The sequence below is a fragment of the Falco biarmicus genome, chromosome 10 (genome assembly GCF_023638135.1).
Source record: "Falco biarmicus isolate bFalBia1 chromosome 10, bFalBia1.pri, whole genome shotgun sequence".
In the NCBI taxonomy this organism is placed as follows: domain Eukaryota; kingdom Metazoa; phylum Chordata; class Aves; order Falconiformes; family Falconidae; genus Falco; species Falco biarmicus.
This window is the reverse complement of record NC_079297.1, coordinates 6,487,019-6,501,114: the sequence shown is the minus strand read 5'-3', so window position 1 is coordinate 6,501,114 and position 14,096 is coordinate 6,487,019. Positions and strand designations below refer to the sequence as shown.

Sequence of the window (14,096 nt, the reverse complement as noted above, 5' to 3'; positions counted from 1 at the left end):
CGTAATTATTTCAAGAAATTCCTTTTTGATCAATTCCCAAATCTGCCAGCCTGTTGTATCTTCTTAACTGGAAAAATGAGATGGGTGCTTGAACAGTTGGTAAGTAAGCAGCATGCTACTCTGAACATTTTTTAACAGTTTTCCAAACATTTTATTTTTACTAGGTCAGTTAGTCCAGTAAATGAAGTAATGTTAGTGGTTAGTCATATAAAAAAAAGCAGATTTGCTTAGCGTCCATTTTAAGGGACTTGCACATGTAAACTGTTCCAATTTGAATGCACTATTTTTTTAAATAATTTGCCTCTAAACTTTGAAGCTTATACTTACTGTTTACCTCAGGCCAGTGAAAAATATTCTACTTGCTGTTTGTTCATAGATCATTAATTACCATGTTTGTGGGGAAGAGTGCATTTTTCGTTGTTCCGTAGGCTTTTGAGGTGTGATGAAAGTGCTAGTACTCAGCAATGAAGTGACCTTATGAAGTAAAGTAAATAATGCCTAATGAACATATATTTCTGATATACACAAAGTATAATCTTAGACAGACTTGCTTGATTTATAACTACTTTACAACATTTTGTGCTCTTTATTGAGATTTTGATTGTAGTGCTTGCATGCTTGTTTCAACAAGCTGTTTTTCAGGGATCACCAGTATTATTACAGAAGCAGAGGCAGGGTGATCTTTTGTGCTTTTAATATAGATTTTGCACTTGTTTTAACAGTCCACACACATTCAGGATTTTAGGAAAGAATTCAGAGCTCAGCTTGCTTTGCAAATGACTGCACCGGGGTACAGTACATGCTACCTTTTGTAGAAGGGTGCCATGCATTTGGTAACATTCTGTAGCAATTTACTTCTGGTTTGTCAGCATGAGTATCTTACTTCCAATAACTCACTTTGCTTAACAGCCCCCCCCTCCCCCCCCCCCAGTGTCTGTTTCATTTTGAAACACCGCTGAGTTGTAACACTTGAGTTTCATGTGATAGCCTTTTTGTATGCAATTTTAATACATTTTTCTGCATACATAGAAGTGATAACACAGCTAAGAAGTTACTCTGTTGTTTTTTTCTTCGGTTGCTAAAAACAGAAATGACTTCTGGACATAATTTTCCTAGCAGTAGTTTATACACATTAGCAGTTTACTTTCAGTCTTAAATAGCACACAACATAATATTTGTTTAATATGAGGAAGCAGGAGTAAGTGATCTGCAATCAGAAAGCTGGTATTAAAATGGCTCCCACAGGTTTTGTTAAACTAGGATCTGTTTCAAATCTGCACCTCCAGACACACTGCTGACAGTGAAGCATATTTGTATGAGCTGCCCTTGTGCATGTAATGAAACATAGCATCGTGAGTCTGTTAAAGTTCACTATTTTTAATCACTCAAATATAATTCTTTTATAGTTCACAAAAAATAAATGTCTGCATTGCAGCAAGATGTCTGAGGCAAGGTAGAGACAGCAGTGTTGTTTTACAGATCAGCCCAATCGCGCTGCTCCATGGAGTACTTGAGCCAATAGAAGCAGAGGATAGGTTAAAGATTGACAATTGCAGTGGCAAGACTGAGAAAGGCCTTCTGGAAATTTCTACCATCTTTGTTCCATCTAAGTAAAGCAAATTCAGCCAAGCTGAAGAATCTCATATATTTTTGGTGCTTTGTCAAGGTATGATGTTATCACTAACTTTCATAGATTGCATAATAAGAAGCACTCTGCCATTTTTTCTACTGTTCAGGACAGATGGAATGTGGGGTTTTGTTTGATAGACGTGGGGAAAAAGCACGTATTCTTTCTACCCAAGATTTTACAGGACTGAATCTTGTTAATCTCACAGTTAGACAGGACATGTGTGAAGCAATGTAGCTGAGGTTTATTCAGCTTGTAGCAAATGGCCATTATTCTAATGTTAACTAGCAGTTAATCGTATAATTGCACTTTTAAGTTTTCTGGCTACTAAAGAGTAATTTGAATTGCCCAGGATGAATATGATTAGCCATTATTATTTAGTGCCAACATCCAGTTACTTTTGTAATTAGCTGGACAAAGAATGCAGTGGGGGAAAAACAAAAGAGTGATCTGGATTATAAATTATGATGAAAACAGTAGCTTTATGAAAGCTACATGCCTCTTTCATTCTTTGCAGTCAAACTGTTTTAGTTGGAAGCTAAATAGTGCTAGGGAAAAACTGAGTGATTTCTTTAAACAAATGACACTACTTAACATACTGAGAATGGAGAAAAAATGCAAAGTATAAACCACTCCAAATTTGACATTTCCCCCCCTCAAATTAGGCAGAAGTATTGAAATGTAGTGGAAAACCTACGTTGCTACTAAGGAAGCATATAATAAAAGGAACTTCATGCTCAAAAATCATAAATAGGTAGATTATATTACAAATTTATTCCTTTATATCAGTGTCCAAAAACTTCAACTGGCTCATCTTCCTGAGGTGTCTTCCATTCTGTGATACCACTTTTGCTTGTTGTTTGGTTGTGGTTTTCTTTTTTTTTTCCTTTTTGCTTTGTTTTCAAGTGTATTGACCATGTGGATCCAGTAGCTGAAAAGTGATAGGTTATGGTAGGTTTTCCATAGTAATGGTGCCACTTCAGCATAACTGGTTAAAGGGTGCTAAATCTCAGTAAAAGCTCTCCTCTGTCTAGAATTTGGGCTATTAATTTGAATCTTCTAAATATCTTAGAAGTTGAACATAACCTTTGCCCATGTAGAATGTGGTAGACAGCAGTTTTCAAATTTTGTTATCTGTGGGTACCTAATATTTTTTCCCATGGGCACATGAATCCCATTATTGTGAATTTAAGCCTGTTAGACTAGGTTTGATTTACTTAGTTATTGTCTGCAAACCCCTTAGTAGTAGTACACTGGCTTTGAGGGGTCTGCAAACCAGAGACTGAAAACCGTTGTAGTAGGCCATCAAGCTTGTCCCTTTAAATTGTATTTAGAAAGTATTTTACATGTATTTATTAAAAAACATGTCTTGTATTCATGGGTTAAAGTCTAATTTAGAAATAGCTACATAGGAGCTGAGTTTTATTTATTTGGTAGAAGTTGTCTGTCATTCTTATGTTAACCCTTTATTGTCAGTTGTCATAGCATCTGAGTTTCATACTGTGAGATTAAAGCCATGCTGTAGCAGGATGTTAAGATCCTTAATTTAAGCAGCATAAGCCTTTACTTCCATACATGATTGTTCTCAAATTATGTTTTTAGCATCTGAAATCTATAGCTATTCTGGCTGCCTTGCTTGGGCCTGAGCTCTATAGTTTATAGTCTTAAAGAAGATTATGTGACACCAAGGATCTCCATCCCTCCCAGAATTTTCTCTTCTGTGGAGCTAATATGATTGCACACTGAATAAGAAGAGGGTTTAAAAAATGACCTAAATGTTCTTTAGATTAAATATGTATATAGATTTACTTTGCTTGTTATCAGAGGTAACTAGCTTAAACATTGCTTTATGTAGATATCTGAACAAGCATTTTTTGTGTGTTAATTCCTTAACACAAATTGAGCATTTTGCAGGGAATTCTGCGAAAGGAAATGTAAAACATGAGGTGCTCAAACTGGAGAGTGAATCTAAAATTGAGTGATTTCCTTAGTAACCTGTGTCTTCACAAAACTCCCTGTCTTGTGCCTTTTTAGTTAAACATTTGGATGTCAGGTGTCCTTTTGTCGTACTTTACCATTTCTGATATTTAGATACTTGCTTCAAATATAGCACTGCTGTTTAAAAAAGAGATACTGTTATTGAATAAACTGCTACCATTTTAGCTACAGTACAGGAATGAGGCAGTGCAGTGCTGTCAGACGCCATTTTAAGAATCCTGCATAAATAGCATAGCTACCGATGAGTAAGAGACTGTTATAGGTGAGTGCTTATACAAAGCTGCTATTTATTCAGCAATGGCATGCAAATATTTTTTTCAAATTTTTATTGAATGCAGTTTTTTGAAATCATTATTTAAAATTGCTACTCACAAATGTGATACAGGAGAGGCAGGAATTGAATCTTAAGGATGACATTCAGTTTTAGTGCTTATAGTCTTAAATTAGGGTGTTTTTTTGTTTTGTTTTCTATTAATTAAAAGGAAAAATGAATTCCATAAATACATAGTTCTTGATTTTAATTTAATGTGTTTATTCCCTAATGAGATTGAGATTGTATATGTGGGCATTAGCTGTTTCGAGTGGTTTTCCAGATCTGTCAGTTTTTCTTGGTTAAATGTCAAGGTGCAGTAGTTCATCTGCAACTTTTAATTGCTCTTTGTAGTTAATATAGGTTAGAGCAGTTTTAAATATTTTTGTATGTGTACATTTTCTCAGGTAGGTATTACTACTAGTACAGGAATGGTTTTCCTAAACAAAAGTCAGTATTTTATTTACTGGTCTGATATATGAAAAACTGAATTTCATATAAAAACTCCCATCCTCTCTTCAGTTTAACAGAGAACATATTTAAAAATTAGGCAGTTAAGTTCTGTTTGTGGTTTTACCTAAGTATCAATAAATCTTGTACGTTTGCAGTCCTTATTTTTTTTTTCTTTCTGTCCCCAGCTGTCCCCAGAGGAATAACCTCCACCCCTTTCCCCCTCATTCAGACATGTTAAAGTAATTTGTATGAAACAAATCAGTTTAACATTTTAGAAAAGAATTTCTTCCCTTTTTTTTTCTCCAGTTTTTGTCAATAGGAGTAGGGAAGTTTTAAATGATTAATTGGTGTTCTAGTCAATTGACAGTGAAACTGGCAAAGCTTAAGTTTCAGTTGTGTTCTTAAAATATGCTTGTCTGTGATCATTCATCTTAATAAGGAAATAAGAGTAACTTTCAGAATGACATAAGGTATTTATTGTATTCATATAGGTAGTTGATTGAGTGTATACCAGTATCATTTCTGATCTGCAACATCAGAGCATCACATTCATAGTGCACATGCATGATACTGATGCATGCTATCTGAAATAACAGCTCTAAGCCCTGCAAAAATGAATTCTCAAAATAAAACTCTCTAGAATAGTCTACTTGATCATACAGTTACTGTTTCCATAGAACTAGATGCTTGTTTATAGTTGTTTTGCTACTGGGTTTAATTTTCTTTTTTGTTTTGTTATTGGGTAGTAGTAAGGCACCTGCATTAAGGACCTGTTTCTCTTGAATTATTTAATTGGAAGTCTTTTGCTAATGAAATTTCTGCATTTAGAAGTTTGTGCTTTTACAAAGCATTTTCAGAATATTTCTTGTATTGATGGAAAATGTGAAGGTGAAAAGATCGGTCAGCTTTAGAAAAGTTACTGTAAACTTGCTGTGAATTGCTAGCATGTATTTATAAACTTGAATTTTAAAGATTCTACAGTCATCACTGCCACCCTTCAAACAATGTCACTTTGTGCAAGTCATAATACATGACAGTAAATAAAACAATGGGACATGCTTCTGAAGAGCTGTGAATTTTAAGTATCTTTTATAGCTATGTCTAATATGCTTATTTAACTGTCCTGTTCTGCCCCCCCCCCCCCCCTTGTTTTTTTTTTCAGAACAATCTCACTGGTTTTCTTACATACTTAAATGTTTCTGCCCTTAAAAGATTGAGCAAGATTAATTATAGTAGAGGATATGGAGATGCAATCTGTTCTTGCAAGGCTCAGTTTTCATAGTGTAGTAGATAATTGCTGAATTCTGTTTTAGTTGTGGGTGACGCACAGTGTGCATATGTCTGTATAGGATATATGCACCCCCACTGCAAAGGAAAATGAAGAACTTCTGTGTGAAGTGGTGAATGCATTTTCAGCTGTTCATTAATATTTCAGATATTTGGGAAACTTGTCTTCAGGCATCTTTTATGTGCTGTATCAAGTGAAGATACTTTATTCACCTTGGAACTGCTTATGAAGAATGTTTTTCTTGCCTCTATAGATCTATTGAAAGAACACTGAAAAGTTGATGGAGGAAACTGGCTGAATTTCGTAAATTAAGCTCATTAGATGGGGAGAGACACATTTAGAGCTGAAGAAACATCATACGCTGTAGCTAATACGTAGGAATCCTGACGTGTAACAGCCCTGCCCTGCTAGGTTCGGGCCCACGGGTGCAGAGCATTTCCCACCAGCACTGTAACTTCCCCTGCTGCTTTGCTCAGGGAGGTAGGAACAGTTCCTGCTACTGTGTTGCTGTATTCATCTCTCACAACCATTTCTCAGCCAGGGTTCACGCACAACTGTGTCTTGTAATACCGATTTGTAGCAACTACTGTATCTTTCTTGTGTCATGCTCCCGTGAGATTGTGATTTGAACAAAATGCACCTGATAATTTGGATAAGTCTGGAATGTTATGATTGCTGTAATGAAACTTAAATGTGAGCTGCTGTTGAAAGGATATTAACGCTACCCCTCACCCCCCTCTTCCCACACGTGGTACACTCCCATTTCCTCTTTTCTGCACATCCAGCTGCACAGTGAGCTGGATCACAAAACTGATTCAGTTAAAATGAATGCTGTTTCTGGAACATGAAATTTGGGATTGGGATAACCATTCCTTTTAGTAGCAACCTGTGTAAAATGATCTTAAGACTTCAATCTGAGTCGCGTAAAGACTTGTATGTCCTAGTCTGTGGCTGAAACTGGATCTGTATTTTAAAACCAGGTAATGTGTACTGCGAAATTACTTCACTTATGACAGAATGACTATGTTGTTACATATTTACCTGTGCGTATTATTAATCATATATACATGATGTTTTAAAAATAAGGAATTTGTTACAGTTTGGTGATATTGAAATAAAGGGGGGGAGGGGAAGAAAAAACCCAATGCAACATTGGAAGAGAGCAATGAACCTATCCCCTGAGCCCATCCCTTCCCGTTGCTTAGGAAAGAGAATGGGCAGAGGCAAGTGGTGCATGAAATGTTTTGGAGTCTGCAACACACTGCCAGGTCCTCTTTGCTGGAAGCCCTCTGGGAAAGGGTGTAACAAATGTGCAGTATAATTGAGCTGCCCATGCATAGTAAATTGGTGAGCATTGTGGTACAGTCAACTATGTTATGCATTTAATCTGCCCATGCAAAATAAATCTGAGAAGGATTGTGCTAGGGTCAACTGTACTACACGTTTACCATAATTCTGGTCACATGGTGCCTTTCCTTGCTACTGAAATTAGCAGCATAGTCCATGAGATGGGAGATTGGATGCTGGTAGAATAGAACTTCTCTTCAGTGTTTTATGACGTTGAAGAGCTTAATTTTGTAAATTATTGCTATATACAAATGACAAATAGAGAGTAATGATTTCTGAAGTTCATGGATCTTCGCAGCTTTGGGTCTTCCATATATTGAGCTCAGTTAATTTGTATTTAAAATTTTTTCTGACATAACTGTCCTGATTAGAAGTGTGAAAGTAATTGCAACCCAACCCCCCAGTAGCTGACAGTTGATTAAAAGCAGTTTTAGCAAATACAAGATGAAAAGTCCTGCTGGTAAGTTTTACTTTGTTTAGGAAGCTGTTTTAGGTTATACTAGTAACAAAACTTCTGCTAATATAAACTGTTTGTCAGGCTGAAGAGTTTCTCTGATATAAATGTAACCAAGTCCTCAGTGTTGTTTCCCAGCTCTCATGAGCTGTCTCAGGCGATTTAACACAGTGGCTAAAGCAAAGGTCTCTAGCTGGCCTCCTGGCCTCTGGTAGAAATAGCTGTTCCTAGAGCTGGGGTGGCTGAATGGAATCTGAGCCCACTCCATAACAGCAGTAGTTCATGGTCTGCTGTATCAATGTGCAGTGGTATCATTAACAGACTAGACATGAAATTGGCACTACAGAGGAAAAAAATCCATGTCCCACTTGGCTGTTGTGGTCTGATGGTATTTGTGGACGACTGTGATACCTGCTTCAGGCACCATAACCTCATTTGTCTGTCATTTTGAATTTGTGTTTCCTTCAACATCATGTTTTCTTTTATCTTTCATCTACGATAGTCAGATTCTCCAAAACTGGTGTGTAACTTCATATTCATTCTAGTTCTTTTTTCTTCCCCTTTCCACCTTCCTTCCTCAAACTGTTGTAACTAGCCAAATTCATTGAGTTATTTTCTTGAATGACATCACAGTAAGAATCTAGAATATCAGAAAGTCAGATATAGTTTGTCATTACTTAATCATTTAATCTTGCCTGGATTAAACTAAAACTGTCTATGTAAGATTGAATGGTTGAATAATAGTAACAACTGTTTTATTTACTCTTTATTATAGTTAATAATTGGTGGAATTGTATTGCCAATAAATTATAAACATTGTTTTCTATGTATAGTCTAGTTTCAAGATTCTTGAAATTATTTAATAGTTTTTAGAAGTGCATTGTACCTTCTAATTTTGCAAGCTGTTCTATGTTGCTAAATCTGTACTTCAGCTAAGCTGTTCATTCACGCTGATGAGTGTTTAAATGTTAGCAGGCATCCATCCACACAGTTTATGGAGGCCTTAGATTAGGAGCTACAAGGAACAGAATTCCTGTTTGTCACACAGAATCTATACATACAGTGGTATGATCTTCAGTACGTGTTACAAGGCCGTTGGTAGTACGAAAATGTTACTTTTGTAGTTGATAACATGCAACACACATGCATACCTGGATTGTTTCTTTAGATGTTTTGGTCAGTGTATACTCTGGCAAACAGCAAACCTTTCATTTCATTAGGAATTTTAATATAGTTGTATTTAATAGTGTTATATTGAACTTTTATATATGAGACATGGGAAAAATACAGTCTATAACTGTTCTAATTGACCTTTTTGAATCCTGCAGCTTGGCTGAAGAGGAAATAAAGGCAGAGCAGGAGGTGGTGGAGGGGATGGATATCTCCACTCGATCCAAAGGTAAGAAGGAATATTTTTTCTGTGCTCTACAATGCATGAATATTTGTAAACCAGGATAGTGAAACTGTGCAGTCTACCATGAAGCTGCTCTGGAGTGAAGACTCAAGACTCATTGTATATTTTACAGTGATTGTTGTATGTCAGAAAGTGTTTTAATTTTTGCTTGGTTTTCATTATATGTTAAACTTCCCCACCCCTGCAGTGTTATTTCTGGTTTATGAGTAACTAACTTAGATTAAATTGTGGAAGAACTTCAGCTTCTTGTATCTTGCCCTGGCTTCCTTTAAAGTACTTTCAGATTTTTAATGTAGGAGAAAATAGTAGTACTAGTAATAATATTAATAAGGTAGAATTTTCTACAGTAATGATACCTAATTTTCCTAAGAATAAAGAAGAACAGTAACATTTCTGTTTCCACAGAAATTGGTCCCTGCAGAGTATGTATTTCATGGACACTTACATACCCATTCCTGAAATGAATTAAACTTATTGGTGGAATTGTAGGTGACTGAGAGAATTTCTGTCCTTCTGGTTTCTGGAGTTTTCCCTATGAATGAGTTACTACAGGCAAATGATGTTATTTCTTAGCATAAAGAAATCCAAATATGTAACCATCTATATCAGTGTAAATATTCCCACGATCATTTGAAGTGGAGGGACAGAAATGCTCTTCATTCAGAATACTTGCACTTAATTGTTTACTCCAGTTCATTATAATTGACTGCCGACTGCCTGTCCATCTCCTTTTGTACTTGCACCTGACTTTGCAGCTCAGTTTACTTGAAAGCCATTTCTGTAAAATGTCAGCAGGGGTTACTACCATCCTTTTAAAATTCTGGCACATACCCACTTACTTTCACATTTCTACTACACGGGTCATAAGTCTAGTTAATCCTGAATGTGCAGATGTAATTGTCTTGAAAGTGTGGCACAGATCATGTGCATTCCTTTGTTTTTTTAATGAGGTAGCTTGGGTAGGTAACATGGTTATTAAATTGCATTTAGGTCTTGTACTAATGGACAGTAAATTTCCTGTTTCAGTTCTCATGATATGGTTAGATGAAGTAGTATGTACAGTCTGACAGCTCAGAAGAGATTTGCTTGCCCCTTTCGCTGCTTCTGCCTATCCTTTTCTCCCTTCTCTGCTTCTGGCCTTGCATATCAGTCTTCATCATTGGACTGCTTTTGATATTTACTTGTCTCTGTGTTTCAGTTTTCTAAGCCAGCAGAAAGTGAACTATTTTTTGTTGCTTTAATGATTGTTACTGAATGGAGTAAGCTCCCAGCTTTGTACTCCCACTGCTTACTTCCTTTGTGGTCTTTGTCAGATCCCAGCTGCGCGAACTTTCTAACCAACTTAAAAACTGTTTAGTGACCAGTTTGTGAAAGTTTGGTGAATATGAGAACTCAGTATAAGAGACAAAGGGAATTATTAGATGCATTTAGCTGCCCATGAAATCTCACCTTCATTTGTCCTTAGAAAGACTTTGGCCAAATATTAGTACTAATAAGAGTTTCACATGCATCAAGGGAGCTAAACTATTAGTTGTGTCACTGACATAATGTCTGAAAATTATTTATGAGACTGATACCTGTTTATGTAGATGCCTGCATTTTCATTCTGTTGCTTTACTTGGGATCAGGTATATGGTCCATGAAAAAAAAGTACTTTTCCCTTACGTTAGTTCTAATGCTGGTCTGACCTCACTCAAGGTGTACTGTTGCAATGAATTAAGCCCATGGGAAACTTTTTACTTTTTTATTTTTGTAGGGTTAAGATGACATTTCCCAGGACAGTGAGCTGATTTAATACCTTGTGGTTATTGAAAGGGTCAGTCTTCCATCTCCCAGCCTTCTCAGCCACCTGATCCTGCAGCTCCCCTTGCTTTGTGGGCTCTGGTCAATTTGGTGAATTTGGGGGGAGCTAACCTGGCAGAAAAAGGTGCCTGTTTTTGTACTGAGTTTACTGTTGATACAACTCCCTGAACCAGCTTATAGGCAAGATTGGGTAGTGACTGAAAGGAAAGGGATTTGGAAGACAAAGACAGGATTGCCACAGTGCTAGTTTAGATTGGCCCAGGCTGTCACTGTGTGGAAGTTCCTGCTGGTCTGTACACAGTAGGACCCTTAAACACCAGTGAGAGTGATCTGAACAGCCTTTGTACATCACCATAGCGAAGATAAAACTTAACAAGAGATTGAATTGATTGAATAATAATAATGGAATTGATATTCAACTAGATAATGATTTGCTTTAATGGTTTTGTTAAATTTGACATGTATATTGAGAAAACCCATGCCAGCACCATTCTGTGGGCAAAAGTAACAACTACTCACCTCAAGCCCTTGCAGGCATATATTTTTTTCAGTGAAGTGGTGTGTGTTGTAAAGAAATCTTGAGACGTGCCTGTAAGTCATCTTGCTTTGCTGTATTCCTAGCCTAATCTATGAATTAGTAGTAGAACTTCATAATAGTTGAAGGTGTAGTTTTGCGTAAAAAATAAAAGGATCATAAATGTCATCTGCCAAGAGCTGGCCCTATTACAGGCCTGCTAAAGTGAATTATTCTGGACTTCTGTTACTTGGATTGAAACAAGGTTCTCTGTTCAGTGCAGTGTTTCTGCAGCAGAAAGGTCACATACCAGAATTGTACAACTAGTTACACTCTGTATAAGGCAGGAAAAGTACATCAGGGTTCTGAACTGGTGGGATGTATCCTCTTGTAATCTTAATCTTGTTCGGAGTTTTACATTGTTTTAGAAAGAATGTAGACGATTAAACTGACCCTATGTAGACAAACCCTTAAGGGAAGCATGCAGCTCTTCTTTGTTTGGTATTTTGATGGTCTGAAAAGCCTGTGCAGGAGATCAGTCAGTGGTGTTGTGTAACTTCACACTTGTACTGGAAAGGCTGCTATGCTGCAAGTTAGTAACCCAACTTGCTCTGCTACAGTTTGTACAGCTCATGTGAGGCCATGTCAAAAGAAAGTTATAGGATAATAAATTAAATTGCTTTAAAACCAGTTTGCCTGATGCAGACTTCTTCATGGACATTCTTGCTTTGGTATAAGCACTTTAATTTTAATTGCTATAAATCAATTCCAGTTCATTTTAAGCTAAGCTGCAACATGCATTGTTTAATCTGTAACAAGGGTGTTAACATAGCCGTTGGATTGGTTTAAGTAAGGTGGTGGTTTCAAAGCAGCCTAAGCTGGTCAAACTGCTCAATGCAGCAGTTTTATCCACTTCCTTCCATACCTAAGCTGGCAGGAAACTTAGCTGAACCATAAAACATGAATAGTATTCTACCAGCTTAGTGTGCTGAAATGGCTTGGTAGACTGCCAGAACTGGTTTAAGAGAGAAGGCAGGAGTATACCAGTTGGGTGCAGGAAGTATAGGGCTTTGTTAGCAAGCATTTAGGTAGGGTTAAGCTGTAATAAAACTAGAGCTTAAAACCATAGCTGACACTTCTTACTTACACTTTATAATGTGATATGTAAGAGTGAGTCTGTAGCTGTGGTTAGAGCTACGCAGCCCTACACACTCATCTTCAGCCGCATTTTTCTACCTTTCTCCTTAGGCTGGCACTGATGCTTATACTGTTGCATAGTAAGCTATATCAAGCAGCTGATTTGGCAGAAATTTGATAATTTTTTATAGTATTAGTTTTTTGTCTGAATCATGAACTGATCAACCCTACTATTATATAGAAGTGCCTGTCTGCAAAATGTTGTGGGGACAGACATCTGGTGAGGTGGGGAAGGGAAGAGAAGTAGAGTTACTGTAGCAGTTATAATTTAAATCTGCTTATAATCTCTGTGTATGCAGCTTTACTAGAGACAAGGTTTTAAAATACACGAGGCTTTTGATCAGAACAAGAAGGCATAAGGCATCTGAGAACTGGAAATGGGAAATGACAGCTTAATGAGAATACGAAGGGTCCCAAAACATAAAATGGAGTCAACAGAGGATTGCTGTTTAGCAAAGGAGAAAGGCTATGGAATAGATTATTATAATATTTTGTCCACTGCATATGATACATTAAATGTCTGACAGAAACAACTTGTTATATTCCTGTTCTTGCCCTATGGCCTGCTTTTAAACTTTGTTTATTAAGTACTTCAGGATGGGGCTTGCAAGATAATTTTCTGAGTATTTCCAAGTTGTGGTTCCAGAGCAGCATAACAAACTTAATTGTTTTGGTGGCATTCTATCTTCACTTGCATTTAAGTGTTCTCTTTGGACAGCAGTGAACTCTCCACTGGGCTTTTTCATCCTATTAACCTGGAAGAATTTGTTTGTTGTGGGTTTTTTTTTTTAATTTTCGCATTAGTTTTCTGCTAAAAAACTAACTGCCTGCCAACAGTAGTTAGCTGTGGTGGCAGATGGACTTCCATGTGTGTTTCGTGTTTCAGCTAGTACTGTAACCATTGCCTGTTTAGTGACTAGTCAAAAGGAGCTCTTTAACTCTCTTCCTCCCGTCATCAATCATACATCCCTTATATTGCCTTTACATCTATGCTGGCTCTTAGCCAGTCCTCTTCTGAGTCAGTTAAGGACTTAGGTATAGAAGTTGTTTTCTACCTGCCTATCTCCCTGAGCCAGATCACTACGGAGTTGGACAGATGTCATTGCTAGGAGCAGAGTTGCCTCCATGAGTGACAACTAGGCATTAGATGGTCTAGCTTGTCATAAAATCATATGCTGAAACACTAGTGCTTAACAGTGAGAATTCTAGCTTTTACAGCTTTTGTATTGCTGCAGGTTTGTGTTGATGAAGGCTTTGGTCTCAGGGGCTTCTCTCAGTGGTAAAAGGTTTGGATGTTATGAATATAAATGCAAAATGCCTAGTAAAATGGAATTTCCAGAATACATTATATGTTTTGTAACAGTTTCATAATAGTAAATTGCGTATCAACTTTCTTTGCAGCGACCAAATATTTAATCACATAGAGATGAGATTCTCACTCCAATGTGAACTGTAATTTGAGAATCCTCCACTAAGTAGAAGTGCCACGGAGGCTTCTGTCTCCAGAGCAGGGCCCTTGTTACTTAGTAGTCAACAGGGGGTCTTCAGGAGTGCTTTGGGGCAGCACATCCCCCTGTATACAGCCAGGCTCTAGCTTATAAACAACTTAAATCTCTTAGGTTGCAAGTTGTTGGGACATGTTTCTTTTTCTTTTATCTTCAGAAGTCCTACAATGAAGAAAGAAGTAACAG

At 37.0% G+C, this 14,096-nt stretch overlaps 1 protein-coding gene across 9 annotated transcripts in view; it reads left to right on the top strand.

Moving 5' to 3' along the window:
• Positions 1-14,096, top strand: part of ZMYND8 (zinc finger MYND-type containing 8) — a 76,638-nt gene that overhangs the window by 19,964 nt on the left and 42,578 nt on the right. For 8 of the 9 annotated variants that reach the window (XM_056353381.1, XM_056353386.1, XM_056353388.1 and 5 more), the window contains one exon: positions 8,806-8,876. In XM_056353381.1, coding sequence (XP_056209356.1) covers positions 8,806-8,876 — 71 coding nt within the window. Of the gene's footprint in view, positions 1-1,510; positions 1,667-8,805; positions 8,877-14,096 lie in introns of those variants that run through there. The other variant, XM_056353385.1, reaches the window with a different exon arrangement.